Source organism: Typha angustifolia, chromosome 1 (genome assembly GCF_048772165.1).
Source record: "Typha angustifolia cultivar Huaian chromosome 1, ASM4877216v1, whole genome shotgun sequence".
NCBI classification, from domain to species: Eukaryota; Viridiplantae; Streptophyta; class Magnoliopsida; order Poales; family Typhaceae; genus Typha; species Typha angustifolia.
The window spans coordinates 7,681,046-7,703,246 of record NC_133239.1 but is presented as its reverse complement, the minus strand read 5'-3'; the positions used below and the strand labels follow the sequence as shown (position 1 = coordinate 7,703,246).

Sequence of the window (22,201 nt, the reverse complement as noted above, 5' to 3'; positions counted from 1 at the left end):
AGGTGATGCATAAGACTTTTATACTACTTTTAATTAGAGACACATTTACAAAATTAGAGTAGTAAAAAATATTGTTAAAATGATTTATAAATATTGACGACATTGTTTGAGCAAGATAAAATAGTTACCAAAATATTAACTTAATTTAGAATACTTCAATAACTGAAGAACAAAATAAGGAAGATGAATAGTGAACAAAATGAGAGAGATATTAAATGAAGGAACTATCTTCTAGGATTGTCAAATAAGATTATTTTAGAAAAGAAAGAGTATTTAAATTATTATTTATGAAAATAGAAGATGGAAGAAGAATGAGAGGAAGGAAATGGCAGAAAAATAAAAGAAAAAAAAGACGGAATGGAGTAGGAATTAGGATATCACGCTAAAGAAAAGGACAGAGAAGTTTTTTTTTAATTTGTTAGACCTAAATTAGTAAATAAGATAATGAGGTAATTTGATGGGTATTAGTTTTGTTGTTTTAGGATACAACAGTCTTTTCGGGATTTGTTAGAACTAAATTAGTAAAACAAAAGGCATAAAATTACAATTGGATAATGGAGGGGCATATTACTACCAATTCGATAATAAAAGAGCTTTTTACTGCAAATCGCCCTTAATTTATTTGCAACATAATATATTAAGCTCTTTTTTTCAAACATTAGTTAACAAGTTTTTATTTTTTTAACTTATTTTAATTATCTCACCACTATCTCTAATTAGTCTCTTATTGTATAAATAAAGTAAAAAGAATAATTAAAAGATAAAAAAGAAAAAGCAACAATAATTAATAAGAAGCCGAAAAAGAAGCATAAGAAGAAGAAAAATAATAAGAAGAGGAAAAAAGGGTACATGTCACATAGTTTTAATATTTAAACTACAAAGTTCTCCACAATTATGGTGGAGTAACATTTCACAATTTAATGAATCCTCCAATTATTTGATGGGATGGTTAAGAGATTATCTCTTGTTATATTCTTTAGAACTTATCAATGGATATAATTCTATTAATATGAATAGTTTATCGGTATGGGCATAGATGTTTTTATTTGGACATCTTGTTTGGGCTATTGGATTTATGTTCTTAATGTCCTAGCATGGATATTGTCGAGAAATGATTGAAACTTTAGCATGGGCTCATGAAACACACACTTTTGGCTAATTTGATTCAATAGAGAGATAAGCCACTAACTTTTTCTATTGTGTAAGTCACATTGATTGGATTAATCTGAAAAAACTCTAAATATTAAAATTCTAAATCATGATCTTACTAATTTTATCTAATTGATTTCATATTATTAAATGTCAGATTTATATTTTTAGAATATTTTTTCAAAACTATACATAATTAGAATTTCGTAGTTTAAGTATAAAATTCATAATTTAAGTACAAATTTCGTACTTAAACTACTCTCTGTTTGGCATCACTAATTCGGAGAAAGGTCTATTCACTGAGTCTTTTGCTTATGACTCTTTTTATTTCTTTTCTAACCCCACAGATATTATGGTATGCGATAATGACTTAAGATATTCTAATGAGATATTTTAGAGCAATAGACGTGAGATGGTATAAAAAATAGTTTATCTAGATATTAAGTTGTACTATTATTTAATATTTGTACTCCATTGTATAAACGATGATTTGTATAATATAGGTCGGATTATAGTGTATTTATATACTAGTGATTTTGTATCTTAATAGTTTATTGTAGCCTATGTGTGTTATGTCAGATTATATAACTGTCTAGTATGATTGTTGTGGACTTGAATATTTATATGTTAATAAGTTTATTTGGTTAATAGTATGATTTATTTTGTGATGAATTATATATGCATAGGTGTATCTGTGCGTGACGGGCCCTGCCCAACCTATTATGCGTCGCGTGTACCGTGTGGGCATGTGGGCGTGCATGTGCCCGTGCGCATGATCAGCGTTCCAAGAGAATTTTATTTATTTTGGTTCTTACAAGTTATACCGACTTTTTTTTAATTTTTTTCTTTCGTATTTTACTCTATTCTACATGTTACCGCAAAAAAAGATGTTAAATGACAGTCATAACCTCTTACTCCAATCCGTGTAAATGGCCGGGGTAGTGGGGAACCCCAATTACACCTATTTTGCAAGGGATCGGATGTACCTATCGCCAAATCGCCGTAGGGATTTGCAGCGCGGGCGTTGGAGCTTCTAGTAGGGAATCACTGATGGCCAACTTCTAATTTGATCATCTCGTTCCCATGCTTCCAGGTCGGGAGAGCCTCGTCCGTCTCATTGGAAAGCGGCGGGGTAACCTTTCTCCCAACCTCTCCCAGCTTCTCCACCCTCAGGCAAATCCCCCTTTCCTCCATCTTCTTCCACCTATTCCCTTCAAATTTGTATACAAATCTGAGGCTGACACTGTGATATTACGTTTAGAATCTTTCTCCTTCTCGTCCGGAGGATGCAATTAGTGGTCAGGAGAAGAAACCATCTTCTTCAAAAAAAGATGAACTAACACCCACAAACGATGGTAGTGAATCCTACAATGTGGAGTGGGTCTCCTGTCCTGTTTGTGGAAATTCCATTCGTGGGACGGATTACTGTGTAAATTCTCATCTGGGTAAGGCTGAAATATTTAATATAAGGTTTGTTGTTGTTTTCCATGTATTTCAACTTTTGGGTATTTTGATATAATCAATTATGATTGAAGTATATCTTAGCACCTTACTTGTATTGAGTTAACATGTTTATGAATGGAATCCATTTGAGCCTTCTATGAGGGCAACGTCCAGGTAGCATCTCCACAGAAGGATACGTTCATGATATTCCTTTTTGTCAAATTTATTTTACTTGATGGCTTCAAATTATACATACACTCATTTGGGTTAGGCCTGAGTTTGATATACCTCATTTCTGTTTACTATGGTAGTATTTTGACATAAAGTCAACATGTGCCCCAAGCCAAAGGTTAATTTCTATAAGAGAGACTATTTGTTTGATGTTATTTTGACATTAAATCCTGTTTGACAGGCTATCTTAGGGTGTTATTTTGACACAATGGGAACATGGTTTTTCTTTAAATGGGTGAAAAATGTAGAGTAGTAAGCATGATATTGCTAAAATATATTATTTGACAAGAAATTTTCCTTTTATTTTTTTGGATAGATGTCAAGCTTGCCTTATGCAAGTACCAGTTCGAATGATTGATGAAAAAATATAATCTATTGTTGTAATCTGTAAATGCTTAATGTTTGCAGTTTTGTCAGATTGATCATAATTGTGGCTTCTCTCTTTTACTAGTAAATGAACTCATGGTTGTATCCCATAATCTGCAGATACATGCCTAACAAGAGGAACTAAAAGAAAGCTAACCCAACGCACCCTTCTTCACTTTAGCTTCTCCCCAAAATCGAGAACTGACCATAGCTTGAGTGATCCTGACCATGCTGATGAGAATATTATGGATGCAGAACTAATTGTTAAAGATGTACCAAGTGATATTCTCTTATTGTCTAAAAATATTTCTGTTGGAAGTATTGAAGGAAGGTCCACACTAGACTCTCCACACAATTCTCCAAGCATCTTAAAAGCATGTGATAAAGCTCAACTTTTTGAAGGTTCTTTGGAAAGAATAGAAGGTGCTGTAAATGATAGGGTGGATACATGCAGATCTCATATGGTTCATGAAACGACGAAGGTAGCTATTACTGATGTGTTTGGAGCTAAGATTGAGAACTCTAGACTTTCACTTGAAACTTTTATTGTTGGCCGGAGATTCCATGATAATGTCAAGTTGCAACAAGGTGCAAGCATCATGGTTCTGAGAGAGACTCAAAATTCTAAGGATAGGCATGCCATCAAGGTTTGTTTTTGACTTAAATTAAGCTTCTGTTAATCTGCCCATTCCATTTGTAAACATGTATTGATATCTACTTCCAGGTTGTTTCTTCTGGTTCTGAAAACCAGATGCTAGGATATTTGCCTCGGGATGTGGCTAAACATTTGGCTCCATTGCTGGATAATTGTTACATAGAATGTGAGGTGAGTTGTATGTAAAGAGATACAAGTAACTAGTTTGCTTTTCTAGACAAACTGCACTACAGGAAAAGAGTGAATTTTAGTAAGGATCTTCTGAGAAGAGGTTGTTAGTTTGATGCAATGAGATGTGGTGACAAAATGTCCTAGAACTAGTGTGTTAGTTCTTGTTTGAAAATTCATTTTCTAAGTACTCGTTAATGCTGCATTGTGTAGTATCCAAATGGAATGCTTAAAAATTTCTTTTCCTCATTTAGATCATGTCAAGATTGTTAAATAAGATTTTTGTACCTTGGACAATATGTTGGGCAAATTTTCTTGACTAGATATCAATGAAGCACGGACACCTCTCCTAGGAGGAGGTGTCCGTGTTGGACACGTGTTTGCATGAGTCTGGAGTATCCATAATTAAAAAAAAAAAAATCGGACACGTGCAGGACACTGCTTGGACACGGGCATTTTGGATAATGTTTAACGGGTTGGATTGGGTCAAATTTTGTTAACCCGGATCCAAACCCGATAAGAAATAACTAAATCTCACCTAGCCCTAAATCCCCAATCTCACACTTTACTGCTGAGTGACGATCTAAGCCCTAAAACCCTCGAGCAAAGCTGCTGAGTGACAATCCAAGGCAACGATTGCGATAGGCTGCTGAGCGAGCGCAACAGCCGACGAGCTGAGCATGACGAGGACAACATATTCTTCTCTCTCTGTCTCTCTTTGTCTCTCTTTCTCACACTGATTTAGTGATCTCGCTTCCTGTCTCTCTCCCTCCCTTTCTCTTATTCTCTCTCTTTGTCTCTCTCCCTCTCTCTATCTCTCTCTCGCTGTCTCTCTTTGTCTCACGTTCCTGTTGTCTCTCTCTAAGAAGGTTTAATCTTAAATTTAAATATTTTAATTCTAATTAGTGTGATAAACTGTCAGTTATTTTAAGTTAATACGCTAATACAAATCTATTTTCATTTATTTATTTATTTCAATGCAGTGCACATGTCCTATATTTTCAAAATTTGCCAGGTCACCGTGTTCGTATCGTATCGTGTTCGTTTCTCGTGTCCATGTCCATGCTTCATCGTCAGATATCTATTATTAGTTTGGTGCTTTTCTGTTTCTTATATAAGATATACTGTTGATTTGCTTTCCAATTTACTTAAATTATTGTTTATGATTGTGAATTTTACTTATTAAAACTCTTCCAGGGCCTTAAAGGTATAAAATTCTAGATAAGCTAGTCATTAATTCTTCTTATAGTGAAGCAATATCTTTTTGGGCCTTTTATTAAATCAATCTTTTCAGACTAATAAATTTCTCATAATGGACATAATTGTTTGCATATTTGACTCTTAGCATAATATGGCCACTCCAACACAGCAGATTGATGCCGTAGTGCTGGAGCAGCCTTCATTTGTATTGCTTCTGTGGTGCCAATTGGATACATGTTCAGTTTGACATGATAATCCAGTTAATGTATTCTTCTAGGATAGGCCATGCACTAATTGAGAAATTATTATGGTAATTATTCCATGTATGGGTAATGGTATTTGAAAATATAGTTTCCTGTCCCATATATAAAATGCCTTGTTGTACTATAAGTGTTACCGGTAGCATATTGTTCAAAAAGGTAACCTATTGATCATTTTCGCCCTGTCCAGTAGAGCATGGTAGTTAGAGTGCCATGTGATTAGACATGATTAACTTATTACTATGTTCGGTTGGAACTGAAAAGGGGGTCCTATCTAGTGCAGTGGCCTTAACTCTGCATACTGAAGTGGCTGACGTGTCTAGGAAAAGTTGATTTGACAAATAAACATTTTGGTTAGTTACACCCTGAACTATTAGTATTTTCACATATATCCGTTTACAGTTTGAGCTCTTCAACTATCTAAAATCTCTCAAATACCTCTTATGTTAGTTGTCTATTTGGGACTCTCAAGTCAAAGTTTACTCGAAAACTATTTTATCCTAATTTTAGAGAAAGAAAGAAAAAAAACTTAAGGACAAGATGGTCAATCTGACATTTTTAATCTATACTGTTTGGGGGTTAGAGATTTTAGTCTTCAGATAGTTGAGGGGGTCAAACTGCAAAAAGAAAAAAAGCAAGAGTGTATGTGAAACGGGTGATAGTTTAGGGGGGTTCTAGATTTAATTAATTCTAAGTCTTTCCCTTGGAAATTTCTATAAGTTAGTCTTCTGATAAAGCCAATTGAAAAGAGGCCTTTTCCCTTACTCTAATAATCTAATTCTATTAAATATGGATATATATGATATATCTTGTCAATGCCAATATTGATACCTATATTACTGAAATCTGCATTATCTGTAGGGCTTTGTGGTTGCTGTGCCAAAACAACCTTTTGATATTGTTCCTATTCAGCTGAACTGCCAGAGATCTCTAGATGGTGAATTCAAATCTAATGATCAGAAGGTCTTTGAATCATTATGGGAAAATGTTCTTGTTACTATTGAAAATGGAAAAATGCAACCACCTATTATAACAAAATACCAGATGAATTTCTGTTTGATGATAAAAGAGGTCATGAGCAATCATGCTCACCTTTTTACAGATAAGGAGAAGTCTTTTATAGGTCCATATATTTCTTTATTTCTTTATATTCATTTACATCGCATGAAGTTTTACTTTTTTACAATGTTTTTTTTTGTTCTCTTGAGCAGGATCCTTTAATTCATTATCTGATGATGCTCAAAGGCTCTTTATCCGGCTCTATAGTCGAAAAGGTTGCTTTATGAATCCAGTTCCTGAAATCTAGTTATTTAATGATTCATTTCATGGTGGGTTCCATGTGTAGAATGTACAAGAGCTACTATTTCGTCAAGATGTTTCAGCATCTATCAATTAAAGTGCAAATGTTAATGAGTTTTTCATCTTATTCTGAATAGAAACTTACTGTTTTGTTCTACATTGGCTTGGTAATGTCATTGGTATGGATGGACAGGTTGGCTACATTAGATTTTGTATCTAATTCAATAGATGCTATTGGAAGGATCCAATCTTAAATGATTCAAATGCTAGAAGGTATCCATGCACAATGTGTGTAGGTATCTTGCACATAGCATCTTGACATGAATCCTTAGTTAGCTTTTGTTAATGGGTACTAATATATAATAATTAATAGTTTAATACTTAGGTTAGACCGACGATGGCTGTGCTAGTGGCATGTGCCATGCCACTAGCATGCCTCGGCATGCCCCGTCATGCCCATGCCACTGGCACGCATTTATAATTGCCACTGGCACACATTTATAATATTTTTAATAAAATTTTTAGGATATTAAAAGATGTTTTTGGGTATTCGATATGTTAATATTTGGTTTTTGGTTTAAATATATGTATTAAAAGTTTAAAACCTATATTATAATGCTTTATATTTAGATTATTTTTATAAAAAAAGACTTATTTTGTTAAAGATAAAGCAACAGTTAAATATAAATATTATTCAACATATACTATGATTGAAAACATTCATTAAAACTAATATTAATGATTGAATACTCTATAATATAATTTAACATATAATATTAATTGATAATAGTTTAATAATTAAAATTAATATCTACTTTAATGTAAAATGACGATGATGATCAAAAACTTTATTTATCAGTATCGACACAAGAATAACACGAGAATGTTGTATTAAATACTGTTGATATTCTTTAAAAATCATTCACTAAAGTATTGCTCGTTGTTATATCTTATATAATCTTCATACAAATAGGAATTTTATAATTCTCCTATTATATAATATGGATATTGAATATGCACGGAAATGAATGGTACCGACACATGCATAGACACATCATAAGCATATAAAAATTGTGGATATAGAGTATAATAAAGGTAGTCTGGCTTTGGTGGGTGTCATTGATATGATGATAATTATGATAAACTTATATCATCCTGTCGATACACCTTTCCAGATGTTTTGCTATTTATAAACTCAAGTCCTTTGTAAAAACAATATCTCTTTGAGAAGGTTGTGTAATAGAGATGCATGTCTTATCTCAATCATCATCGCCATCAGATTGAGTCTTGTTATTAGCACTATCACCATCACTATCATTATTATCATCTCTAGTCTCATTATCATCAATTTTATCTAAGCCTTTTAAATGATCAATTGATGAGTTGATTTAAAAATGATTGATGAAAAAAGGAAAAAATTAAAAAAAGGGCCTCCATACGGCACAATGACTGGTACGTGGCCGTGTTGAACGGCACAGCTATGCCAGACCAGAACGGTTTGGCACGGGGATGTGCCATTGGCACAACCTATACCAATTGTCGTGCCATTATTGGCACGGCTATCCATGGGTCAGACCATTATTTGCTTGAGCATATTGGTGTAGATAAATGATAATATGCTTTCCAAACTTTGAAATTACTAATAAATATGTTCAATTTCTTGCTTATTCTTCTGAACTATTTAATGATCTTCAAAATGTGATAGGAAACATAGAAAAGGAATCCAAGTCTCCAACGTAGAGTCAGGCGAGGTCTAGGTGTATATACCAACGATAGCCGTTCCACATGCACGGAGGAGAAGAAAAAAAAAAGAGATACTTACCTTCGTTGTTGCCGACCGCCGCTTGCCACTCACCTGCTGTTGCCACTTGCTGCTCGGCAACGACGACGGTGATTGGCAACGGGTAGCTCGACGACGAGCGACGGAACTATTAGGAGGGGTGCTACACGGCACCCGGGGTGTGTGGCACCCCTCGTGCCATGTGCCGGTACGCCGCCGGCACGGCAAGTGCCGACCGGCACGTCCCGTGCTGGTCGGCACGACCATCCATGGTATATACTACACAACTTTCCTCTTATTACCATATACATAGTTTCCGTGATTTAAACAAGCATAATTGAGACATATGAGGCAAGCCTTATTTGTCACATAGAATTATGCTTGTGATAGGAGACATATTGCTTATACCTAGATTTAGTGATCATTAATCTCTTAGCAGATCCTAGTGCGATGTAATTCTCATAATGAGAGGCCCTTCTTAATGTACCTATGGTAGAAACCTTTGAAGAAGTTCTTACTTGGTTACTTTAGTTTGTACCTCGTACAATTCTATGGTGTGCAACACTCTTAGTTAAAATTGATCTCCAATTTTAACTTTATTTTGCTTTATATGTTTCTTGTTTGATGCAATTCTCTTAATCTTTTATCGCTAACAGTGTTCACAGCTTCTCTTCTTTTCCATGTAATTTGTACCCATACCTGGATTTATCTTCTCTCCTTGTCATTGCAGTGCTTGAATGTGTGCAAATATGATTTTACTTCTCATCGACGTACTATAATTTATTATGTTCATACTTAATACCACATGTTGTCAAGTTCCTTAAGAAAACGATGTCCTTGACAACTATAGTGCCATCCTCTATGCATAAGCTGCATACAGATGCCAGAAGTACATATAAATAATAACTGTTCTACTTTCCATCTTTTGGCTACCACTTTCATATTAAAGCTGTTTTGCCTATTATATTCTCTTAACAAATTTGTTTTACTGAGAATCTATGTAAGTGCTGGTTCCTTGGTTCCACATCCCTAAATTTGCTTTTGGGGTATTCTCAAGTGTTAACACTATATCAATAGCATAATAAATTTAAACTATGATAGACTTGCTTGAGTTTAAAATGTGAGATGGTGACCTGCCAATTGGTAATGTTTCATAGTTGCATGAATGTTGCTCGTGTTTCTTATGATGATGTTTATGCTACTAACATATAAAGTAATAAGCATTTAAAATAGAAATTTGTAATCGTGGGCTTGCTATAGTATCTTGATCCTTTTGCTGATGAACCTGTTCCTTTTGTTGCTTGATTTTGGTAAGTGGTCTTATTATCTTTCTCTGGTTCTCCTTCAGTCTGATTTTATCTAAAAATGTAAATATCTTTGTGGATGTGAATTGTATGTTCTGAGTAAATATTATGTTGAACTATCTCTTGAAACTGTATCTGTTAAACTCACAACTCATTTAATGTTGATCACTTTTGAGTTTGGTAAGAAAAAAGACATAGGACCAGTTTGAGCAGTGTAAGTTGATAAAGCTGATGCTGATTCCTGATGGCTTCACTTTTAATGAAGGCCCATGGTTCCGAATGAGCAATATTTGGTACACTGAGATCTCAGATCCACTACTAGGAATTGAGGAATTACAAGGTACACTTCATGTCCGATGACAGAATTGAGAGCTTCATAATCTATAGATCATGTGATTTGACTTTAATTTTACACGCAGTGGCTGGTTACATATACTTGCTTTGCGACACCGAAGATCTATTTGGGTATGATATAGAAGAGGTTCTTGACTTGCTAAGTGTTTCTGAATTGCGAGAACTTCTACGAAAGGAGCTTCCTAAGGTTTGTTTGTTTGCATAGAAATATCTGTGCTTGAATGCATTTTGTTTGGTTGTTTATTTACATGTTCATAATTAATGCTTGTACATAACAAGAACAGAATTATTTGTAATCACAGTTGACCAGAAGCTGGGGTTTTATCCATTATGGACTTTTACCTCTGTATATTAAAGACCTTAATTTCAGTCTAAAACATACCCAATAGTAAAGTTATGAAAATAGATGCAAATATGTGAAGTAAATGACAGATGTAGAAAAATAACCCAATGAAATTTAATCCTAACTAGAATTGACTCAATAAATGCTCCCAAAGACCAAGATATTAACGGTCCTACATCATAATCACTACAATTGCATCCTTGTTTTCTAATCATGAGCAAGAACCTCAATTATTTATGTCTTGCCATTTATGTCACGATCCAAAATTGAAATCATCCGGCCATGTACCTCAATGCACTTGAGATACACGAAGCTTTAACTAATATTTTACTCAGTCCCAAAATAACAATAGTTTAATTATGAATAGCTAACTCCAATAAATAAGAATCACCAATGTAATTGATAATGTGTCACCAATCAAACTAAAATAACAAATGGTGTAGAATAAAATGTCTAATATATCGATGGACAAAATAATAAAATCCTAAGTGGAGGTCCCGGTGTATCTCCATCAGTTGCTATGTGGATCAATACTTAAAATATTAGAAGAGGGAACCCATGAGCAAACAACTATAGCTCAGTAAGTGGAATTCATTTAAAAGCTAAATAATTCCGAATCCATAACATAACTTTAAATAAATACAAGTCCAATAATATAAAATGAGAATCTTACTACGCTTGCTTATGATAACAATAATAATAACAGTATAAGTAATAACAGAGTAAATCATATTTTATAACATAGTACGTGTTAAATATGCTGAATTTCTTTTAATATTAATAATAATGTCATATGTCTTAATTTAGGACTGTGTCTGAGGGTCCATATCAACTACAAGTCACCTCGATATACACTTGAGTTTTTCTTTTATAGTTAATCCAGTTAGGGTCACCAGGAGGTGCCACTATGTGATAAATTTATCTTATCTTTACCACTAACCATAAAAAAAGACTAGAGTCACTTTAGGGAGATTTCTAATATAGCCTGGGACTATTTTTTAAGCACGCCAGAGTCACCTAAATAGATCATATGCTGATCAGATATATGTTTGTTCCCTAGACTGATCTTTAATCGTACTAGGGTCACCTAAACGGATCATATGCTGATTAGGAATATGTCTATCCCTTGGACTTCAAGGTAGTCTTTAGTCACCACAGGGAGATGCACGAAGAATATCTAGTTTGTGTCTGTTCTCAAAGTCTTATCACGTATTAATTATGTTTTTTCACTAATATTATCGGTCTTATAAATAACTATACGCACTAAGTATAGCAATGCAGTAGGTCTTATATTTTGCGCACAGAATATAATAATGCACAAAAAATATAATAATATATTTGCACACTGAATTATATGTGATTTGATAAAAAGCACAAAATATAAGACGAATAAATAAAATAAATATGTAAATGAACCCACTCATCTGTCTTTAGGTGCAACGACTTAAATCTGTAGTCCATAGGTTAAGAAAAATCAACACATTTAATAATAAATAACATATTTTAATTTAACTAATATCATGATTTCTAAAATTTTAAAACTAATTAAATTATTTAAATAGGCTTGTTTAAGCCCAAATTGTCACGACCCAAAATAGGAATCATGACCGGCCATGCATCTCAATATACTTGAGATGCACGAAGCCTTAATAATACTCTCTACGTGTACGATGACAAAATAAATAAATAAAATGAGAATGTGCTTTATTAAATTTTATTACTAATTGCAATAAAAATAAAAACAATGTTAATGTTTTTGAGTCTCTAAACTAAATAAATAAAACTTCTAATCTAAAGCACAAAATCTAAAAGAGCGGAAAGGTAAATAGGTGAATCCTAAGTGGAGGTGGAATTCGGGTACATCTCGCTCAGTTGCCCCGCTGACTATTTCCTGAAATAAATAAACAAATACAAAAAACAATAGAACCCATGAGCCAACAACTATAGCTCAGTGAGTGGAATCCACTCGAAAACCAAATAACTTTTATTTCATATTAATGCTGAATAAATTAAATTAAAAGCAACAATATCCATCACAATATACAATAGGCATGCTCTCTAAATAAGAACAATGATAACAATAGAGAGATGTCACAACTTGTAATCTTGCATGTTTTCAACATATTAACATCTTTTGATATTTATACTGTCATATGTCTCAATGGGTCTAAACCCTATGGATCCACATCAATTAGAAGTCATCTCGAGATTGCACACAGAAATTGCAACAATTTAATTTTTACACATAAGGGTGAAATAAATAATTTGCACACAGAAAATTTACATGTTTTGACAAAAATACGAAATACAATAAAATAAACATGTGAGTGAACCCACTCACCTGAGTCTAGGCAAGACTACCGAAATCTCAAATCTCTAGCTCACGTACTAAAAATCACCACCTTAAATAAATAAATAATAATTAAAAATTTAATTTGAACAATAACAATATTTTTAAAATTTAAAAACCAAAAGAACTAAAAATGGGTTTAAATTTACCCATTGGATTGGGCTAGATTGGGCTGCAGCTGGCCCGCAGCCCATTCTTCCACCTCATGCTAGTTGGGCTGGGCCAAGGCCCAATCCAAAGCTAACAAAGAACTGGGCTACAGGTCGGCCTGCAGCCCATGGCTTAGACTAGAGGTCGGCTCGGGTCCGCAACCCAAACCCGAACCCGAGAGAAGGAAAAAGGTTGGCTCAGGTTAAACCCGAGCCCAACCTTTTTCTTCCCCAAAGAGATTGGTGAGGGAGAAAGAAGAGAGGAGAAAAGGGAAGGAAGAGTGACTCAACGACCTGCACTGGAGGGAAAGTCGACCACGACGACCAACGGTGGAAGACTTCCCACCCATGGCCAACCACAACCCGAGCCACAAGGGCCTCCTAGAAGATATTACCGACACCGGGCTTGGCTTAGAGCACGAAGCTTCCGGTGACGATGCCGTTGCGACCCGAAGTCGCCGGCTGTCTTGATTTGTCGATGAAGCTGAGAACCCCAATTTTAGGTATTTTCGATTTACCCCTTTAAATTTAAATTAAACTAGAGGGATGAGAGAGGGCTCACCGGGGAGAAGTGTGGTGGTCCCAATTTCCTCCGGCGATGCTCCGGCAATCCGGTCCCACAGCGACGACTCCGACGGTGAGAAAGAAAGAAAACGGTGGAGGAGAAGAAGGCTGGGGGGAGGGGGTTGAGGAGAGAGAGGATTAGGGTTTAATTTATAGATTAGAATAGGATCAAATCTAATCCTATTCGGATTAGATGAAATCCTCTCTTTTTTTTTTTTTTATCCTGTGCCTCGTCGCGTGCCGGAGAGGGAGAGGGAGAGGGAGAGGGGAGGGGCTGCACGTGCAGAGCACGTGCACCCTCCTCTCTCAACCCCTAATTTTATTTTTATTTTTTTTTTGTTTCTGGTTCTAACACAAATGGTTGCGCTGGGCTCCACCAAAACCCACTAAATAGTTTGGGTTTAAGGCCTAGACCCATTATTACTCATGGGCTGGGCTGCATTTGGCCCGCAGCCCACCCTAAAAATCCATTTAAATGGATTGGGCTAAAGGCCCAATCCTACTAATGTAAATGGGTCGGGTTAGGTCTTTTGGATCCGAAATCCAAAACCAAACCCAATTAACATAAATAGGATGGCTCGTGTCGAGCTAGAGCCCATCCTTGCTTCCTTTCTCGAGAGGATCGACAACCAGAGAAAAAGAGAGGGAGAGAGAGAGAGAGAGCGGCGATCACCGTCGTCGGAGGTCTATCGATGGTATCGACGACTCCTCACCACCACAGCCACATGGTCGAAAAAGGAGGAGGTCAGATCGATCGTCGACAATCGGAGTCAACTTCATAGCCGACGGCGATCTGAGCCATGAGGGCTCCAAAGGAAATACCCACGACACGAGTCCGATGACGCGAAGCTTCCGGAACAAAAGCGGCAGCAGCCCAAAGCCGCCGGCGGGCGAGTTTTGGCGACTCACATATGCCCAAATAATTAGGTAATTCTCTTCTAGCCTATTTAATTTTTAATTAACTTTGAGGGGTGGGAGAGCACTCACAGACGAGTTGAGTTGCGATCTTCGATTGCTTCGGTGATGCCCCGGTGCGCTGACCCAAGGACGCGACTCCGACGAGAAATAGAAGAAGAAGATGAGAGAAAGGGGAAGAGGAAGTGGGTTCGGCGTGAGTCCTTTCCCAATTTAGGGTTAAGATTTGTTTTATAGGGCAAATCCCAATTTCAATTAGGATTCGGCCAAAAATTTTGCGGCCTCCTTTTCCTTCTTGCAGCACTGGTGAGAGAAGAAGGGATCACATGTGCAGTGCACGTGTGCCCCTTTTTTTTTTTTTAATCTTCTGGTTCTCACAATTTATCCATTGTGTTTTTTGCAGCTTACACTTATCCAAGAACCAAATGGGCTGTAAATGAATGATTGATGAAAAGGACGGTGTATTCTGAAATAAATGGGTAAAACGCTTAAAGGTTTGGCACCAAGGGTGAAAAGTATCTAGGTTGATCAGAAATTGGTCAGGTTGCGCATATGAGAAGAAGTTTTGAGCAGTATACTTGTTTGTTTGAAATAGGGAGGAAAGCCTACAGTACTCATCATATAAATTTACCTTCATGAAACCTCAACTACTATAGTTACCTAAGCAAAATTAATATATCCAGGCCTATTTTTGTACAACAACGAGAAAGTTAATAAGCCACGGATTCTATATTAAGGTCGGCTATGTGGATCACTTTTATCTTTTTAGCTCTATGTAATTTAACTATGTAAGATTGTTTGTTATATTAAGTGCTATCATTTCTTTTTGGCTTCTTCCCCCTACCTCAGTTTTGGTCTTCCTCTTCCTATTAAGATACTTTCTATCCCTATGAAATTGCATGTCCTTACCGGTGCATTTTCTCCTTTCCTCTTGCACCAACCATCTGAATCGGTTCTCGAATATTACCCTCTTTTGGTGCTACCCATAATTTATTTGGGTACACTCATTTCTTATTTTATCTTTTACAGTAAACCCACGTCCATCTCAATAACCTTATTTCAGCTATATTCAACTTTCGCAGATGTTTCCTAATTGCCCATCACACTCATTTCTTATAATATTTTCCTTTCATGACACACCAAGGCATTTCTCTAATTTAGCCATATTAAGTTAGGTCCATTAGCTTGTTAACACCCTAGAGCTGGCGATGCACATAGAGCATGATGCTATTAAATTATGTTGATTCGTCTTGCTTGCACAAAACTTGTGAATCCATAAATTTATTATTATATACATCAACTATGGTCGTACTAGTGGCACATACTCTGTCGTGTCAATGGTGGCACGGTATGGGGCGTGTTGAGCGGCACGCTTTGGCACGCCCCATTCGTGCCAGTGGCACACCCTTGCATGCCACTGGCACACATTTATAATACTTTTAATAAACATTTTAGGATATTTAAAGATGTTTCGGAGTCTTCGATACGTTAATCTTTGGTTTTTGGTTTAAATATATGTATTAAAAGTTTAAAATCTATATTTTAATATTTTATCTTTAGATTATTTTTGTAAATGACATATTTTAGAAAAAGCTCGAGGTTATTTGAATTCGTCGGAAACCCATGCCCACATCATCGTTCAATATTTCTTGACATATTATTGGCTAAACTACTTGAGCACTAGGTCCAATGTGAGTAGGATCAGATGTAGATCTTTGCCTGCTAGGTAAGTTGATAGCAAGTTACAAATTCTATCTTGGTTGGACATGTATTACTTGCTGCTGAGTAGCGCTGCTGCTGCTGTGCACCTGCAATAGCAGCACATGAGTAGCAGCAGACTGAGAACTTGAGAGGCTGAGAGAGGCAGAGAGAGGTGGAAACTGAAAGGAAGTAAAGAAAAAGAAATAGAAAAGAAAATTGAGAGGGTTTTATACTTTTATTTTCATAAATTTTAAGTTATTTTATATTTTATTTTAATTGCTGTTTATGTTTTTTAGTTATAGAGTTAAAATATCAATGGCTCCAAAAGAGAAATCATATAATATCGATATTGGGTGGCAACATTGCAGCACTATTGGGTAAGATAAAAGACGTGTTAAATGCAACTGGTGTGGAAAAGAAATGAGTGGTGGTGTCAGCCATTTGAAAGAACGTTTAGCTGGAAAGCAAGAAAATGTAGCAGTTTGTACTCAAATGTTCCTGGAAGTTAGAAAGCAGATATTGGCTCATCTAATTGGCAAAAAGAAGGATAAACAATCTAAACAACAGAAAAAGTCAATGGTTCGTGAAGAATTGATGCGTAATTCTGTACACATTGATGATGATAGTAGTGAACAGAGTGGGGAGGATGAGGAGAGACAGATGAGGATGGCAATGAAAGAGTAGAAATATGCATAGAAGAGGAAGAAATAAAAAGAAGCACCGGTGGTAATTTTCAGAGATTTAGATCAATTAATATACAGAGAGAGAATATGGGCGTAGTAGTTTTACCCGTAGGACTCCTGGTATTACAGCAATCTAAAAATATTGGACCAATGGATACATATCTTCAAAAAAAGGGTCTTACACAGACTTCTATCAAGATAGCTCTTAAAGGAATTAAAAATGCAAAGAAACACAGTGGTAGGGCTAATTTTAAATTTTTTTATTACAACCATATTCTTTTCAATGTAGTTGATAGTCCTTATTATTACACTATGGTGGATGCTATACAATTAGTAGGGCCTGATGTTTCGCGTCTTAGTTTAAATGATATTGCTACCGAATATTTTGACTCACAGAGGTAGATGAGTTTCGTACTTACATTGAGACATTTAAACGGTATTGGGATGAATTTAGTTGTACACTGATGTGTGATTGGTGGAGTATACAAAACAGAAGAAATATAATTAATTTCTTAGTGTACTCGGGTATGGGGACAATATTTCTGAAGTCTGTGGATGCTACTGCTTACTTCAAAAATGTAGATTATATTTGTTAGTTGATGGATGACGTGGTACAAGAAATTGATGAAAAAAGAGTAATCTAAGTGGATACTGATAATAGGGCCAATTATAATTTGGTGATAATTTACTTATAATAAAAAAACCTTACTTATATTGGACGCAATGTACTGCACATTGTATTGATTTAATGTTAGAGGATATTGCAAAAGAACTTAAAATTGACATGGTCATACATGAAGATCAGAGGTTGACAAAATTTATATATAACCATAGTTGAGTTCTTAATTTACTTAGGCAGATGACTGATAGTAGGGAGATCATCAGACCCGGTGTCACTAGATTTGCCACTCATTTTTTAGTTTTGGAGAGTATCATGTGCTACAAGGATGATATTATGCGGATGTTTACATCACATGAGTGATTTATAAAAATTAAGAATATGAAACCTTAATATAAATCTTTAGGTAAAACTTTTAAAAATATGGCTATTGGAAATACATTTTAGGATGATATTATAATTGCCACCGTAGTATTTGAGCCTTTTGTCAAAGTATTACGACTTATAGACAGTGATGACAAGTTTGAGATGGGATTTTTATATGAAGCAATTGAACCCGATATTTATAAACAAATCTTTTGCAATAAAAAAGTGAGTTATGATTTAATTAAATACTTTTATTATTATTTGTTTCAAATTTTAACTTTCAATATAATTAGTATGTAATAATATATTTCTGATTTTAGATGGAGAGATATAGATTGAGAGCTGGGCAATTCAGTATTGCTAAAGTTGCAGCTATATCTTATAACACTCTAGCTGAATGGTAGTATACCTATCAGTACTAGTCGTGGTCTCCTCCAATATCTAATAATCTATCAATACTAGTCATAATCCTCCAATATCTTATAATCCATTTAGAATCAATCATCTTTCACCACTTCGTATAACTTTGGTCCACATTTTTTTTATTGATTCTTTAGCTATGTCCATTGCCTCATATAAGAAACCCATATCAGATTTGTCATCACTGTTTACAAGTCTTAATACTTTGACAAGAGGCTCAAATACTGCGGTGGCAATTGTAATATTATCCCAAAATGTATTTCCAAGAGCCATATTTTTCAAAGTTTCACCTAAAGATTTATTTTTAGGTTTCATATTCTTAATTTTTATAGACCACTCCTGTGATGTAAACATCCGCATAATATCATCCTTATAGCGCATGATGCTCTCCAAGGCTAAAAAGTGAGTGGCAAATCTAGTGACCCCGGGTCTGATGATCTCCCTACCACCAATCATTTGCCTGAGTAAATTAAGAACCTAACTATGGTTATATATAAAATTTGTTAACCTTTGACCTTCACATATGACCATGTCAATTTTAGGCTCTTTTGCAATATCCTCTAATATCAGATCAATACAATGTGCAGCACATGGCGTCCAAAATAAATGAGGTCTTTCAATCATCAGTAAATTTCCAGCAGCTTTATAATTTGCCCTATTATCAGTAACCACTTGGACTACTCTTTTTTCACCGATTTCTTGTACCACCTCATCCATCAACTGACAAATATAATCTGTTATATTTTTTTGTTTTGTGCACTCCACCCACCACACATCATTGTACAACCAAATTCATCCCAGTACCATTTAAATGTCTCAATATAAGTATGAAGTTCATCTACCTTTGAGTCAAGATATTTAGTAGCAATATCATTTAAACTAGGAGGGGGAACACCAGACCCTACTGATTGTATAGCATTCACCATAGTGTGATAGTAAGGGCTATCAGCTACATTGAAAGGAATATGGTTGTAGAAGAAAAATTTAGAGATAGCCCTACCAATGTGTTTCTTTGCATTTTTAATTACTTTGAGAGCTGTCTTGATGGAAGTCTGTGTACGACTCCTTTTTTTCTAAAGATATGTATCCATTGGTCCAATATTTTCAGACTCTGCTGTAAAATCAGGAGTCCTATGGATAAAAACTGCTGCCCCCATATTCTCTCTCTCGTATATTAATTGATCTAGATCTCTGAAAGTTACCACCAGTACTTCTTCTCATCTCTTCCTCTTCTCTATGCATATTTTTTCTCTTTTTCATTGCCCTCCTCATCTATCTCTCCTCCTCATCCTCCTCACTTTGCTCATTGTTATTATCATCAATATGTACAGGATTATGAATCAATTTTTCACGAATCATTGACTTTCTTTGTTGTGCAAATTGTTTATCCTTCTTTTTGCTAATTAAATGAGCCAACATTTGCTTTCTAACTTTTAAAGACACTTGAGTGCAAGCTGCTACACTTCCTTGTTTTCCAGCTAAATGTTCTTTCAAACGGCTGACACCACCACTCACTTTCTTTCCACACCAGTTGCATTTAACGCGTCTTTTATCTTGCCCGATAGTGCTGCAATGTTGCCACCCAATGTCGGTATCATATGACTTCTCTTTTGGAGCCTTTGATATTTTAACTCTACAACTAAAAACTATAAACATAAATCAAAATAAAATATAAAATAAAATATAAAATTTAAAATAAAATATAAAATTTATGAGGCATAACTGCTTAAGCAGCACCAGGTGTTGCTGGTGCTGCTGCTTTGCTTCTGCTGCTGGACTGCTGCTGCTGCTCTGCTGCAGTTGCTGCAGCAGCACCTGTTGCAGGTGCAGCTGCTGCATAATGAAAAAAAAAAAAACTGAAAAAAAACTTACCCAAGGTCGCCGGAGATCGAGGTCATCGAATCTTCGTCGGAGAACGTCGCCGGAGGTCGAGGTCACCGGAGAGGCGGAGATCTCACTACTTAGTCGTCGGTGAAAAAGAGAGTAAAGAGATCTGTGAGAAAGAGAGAAAGAGAGAAAGAAAGAAACGAGAGAAAGAGAGGAAAAAAGAAAAGAGAGGGAGAGAAAAGGGAGAGAGGCAGGTGGGGGTAATTGATATCCCCCGGGTCGGATCTGACCCGTTCCCACCCGTTTTGGTCGGCTGATCCCGACCGAAACGGATTGGGTTTCGGTCGAAATTGTAGAAACCCCAGCCAACGGCCAAAACTGGGAACCTTGGTCATAGCCATAATTATCATAATATGCTCAAAGAGCTATTCTTACATAATAAACACAGGCTCACACATAATCTCAAACATCGAGGAGAGATAGATATCTAGCGGTAATGTCACCCATATATGCTTGGCGACGCTGCATATGACTAGTTATCTATGGTTACCAGACTAAGAAACCCAGTTATAAGCCTATATTATTGCACATAACAAACTAATCGCATATAACGGAATCATCACTCATAATGGAAACAAGAGCACATTGCTCATAAATGCCCTGACCCTACGTCATCAAGTACCGTTAGGTCTACAACCCCTACCTTTCAATCATAATTTTATATTATCTAGTGTCTAGTCTCTGTACTTGATAGTGTTATGCTTGTGCAAACAAACGCACACGATGCTTGATAGTCTCCTCTTGACCTCACGATCTAAGGCATTGGTCGATATAGATATAGGTTATAAATATACACTCTATTCCCTTAACCTAGGTTGAGCAGGTAAATGGGCAGTGCCGAGACGAAACTTAACTATATGGTAATACATGTAAGTGATGCAGTGATTAATATCATCAATCATAAGATATATACATCGAAGATATTATAATAAAAAATGCTCTAATAATCCATGAATAACTATGAAGTAGTAAATTAAATATAATTATGCTGAACAGTGAATAAACATCTACGTATGCATGATATGAATGTAATAAATACAAAGTAAAATATCATTTCAATATTATACTATTCGTAGACTACAGAGAATTCACTTGCCTGTTATTGTTTCTAAGTTAATCAACTCCAACTGCGTCACGGATCATTCTCGCTCGATAATGAAAATAATATACATAAGCACAAGGCTACCTAAATTAATTATTTAATTAATCCACGGATGGCTATTACGAATTTCGGGTATGTCTACCTAAGGATTCTTACATTTATTAATTAGGGAGAGTTGGTATATTAATTTTGATAGTATGATGCACTATTAAGGGTTGTTAAATACAATTATCATCGTGATTACTATTCCCTAATAATTGTTGATTGAAAGTAAATTAAAAATATACTACATTTAATTAACTTATTGAATATTAAAGCATATTTAGTAGGGTTATTTCCACCGAAAATCCACTTAGTTTTCGATTTGGCAAGCCATGGTCATTTTCAGTTTCTCTTGCACTTGAGGTTTTTTTTTCTTACTTTTCTTCCAAATTTGTCCTTTCTGTCATTTAGTGCCTCATTAAATGTCGACGGGACACTATCAGAGAGAAAGAGAAATGACCCGTACTCATCTTCTTCTTTATCTTCTTTATTTTCTTCATGTTGCTGCCAATTCTTCTTCTTCTTCTACTGCTCTTTTTTCTATCTCTTAATCCTTCTTTTTTGTATACAAGTCTCCAATCGCTCTTTAAATAATAAACTAAGAGACTAATTAGAGATAGTTTAAACTGTGAACTTTTGTTAGAATTTCATACTTAAACTACGAATTTCATACTTAAATTATGAATTTTTTATTCTGCTATAGATATATTTTGAACCTGAAGAAACTCCGAATACAAAAGTTCTAGATCATGATGTCATATATTTTATTCAATTAGTTTCATAATTTTTGGACTTCAAATTATTATTTTGTGAATATTTTTTCAAAATTATGCACAATTGATATTTGGTAG

The 22,201-nt window shown here is 35.2% G+C and overlaps 1 protein-coding gene across 3 annotated transcripts in view; it reads left to right on the top strand.

The window, feature by feature from the left end:
- The first annotated feature begins 2,081 nt into the window (after positions 1-2,081).
- LOC140770962 (fanconi-associated nuclease 1 homolog) overlaps positions 2,082-22,201 on the top strand; it is a 60,533-nt gene continuing 40,413 nt past the window's right edge. Inside the window, exons 1-8 of one of the 3 annotated variants that reach the window (XM_073113447.1) lie at positions 2,082-2,322; positions 2,411-2,594; positions 3,310-3,836; positions 3,914-4,015; positions 6,334-6,595; positions 6,684-6,746; positions 10,121-10,195; positions 10,275-10,396. In XM_073113447.1, coding sequence (XP_072969548.1) covers positions 2,233-2,322; positions 2,411-2,594; positions 3,310-3,836; positions 3,914-4,015; positions 6,334-6,595; positions 6,684-6,746; positions 10,121-10,195; positions 10,275-10,396 — 1,425 coding nt within the window. In that variant the 5' untranslated portion in view covers positions 2,082-2,232. The remainder of the gene's footprint in view (positions 2,323-2,410; positions 2,595-3,309; positions 3,837-3,913; positions 4,016-6,333; positions 6,596-6,683; positions 6,747-10,120; positions 10,196-10,274; positions 10,397-22,201) is intronic. The other 2 variants (XM_073112687.1, XM_073114217.1) reach the window with 2 other exon arrangements.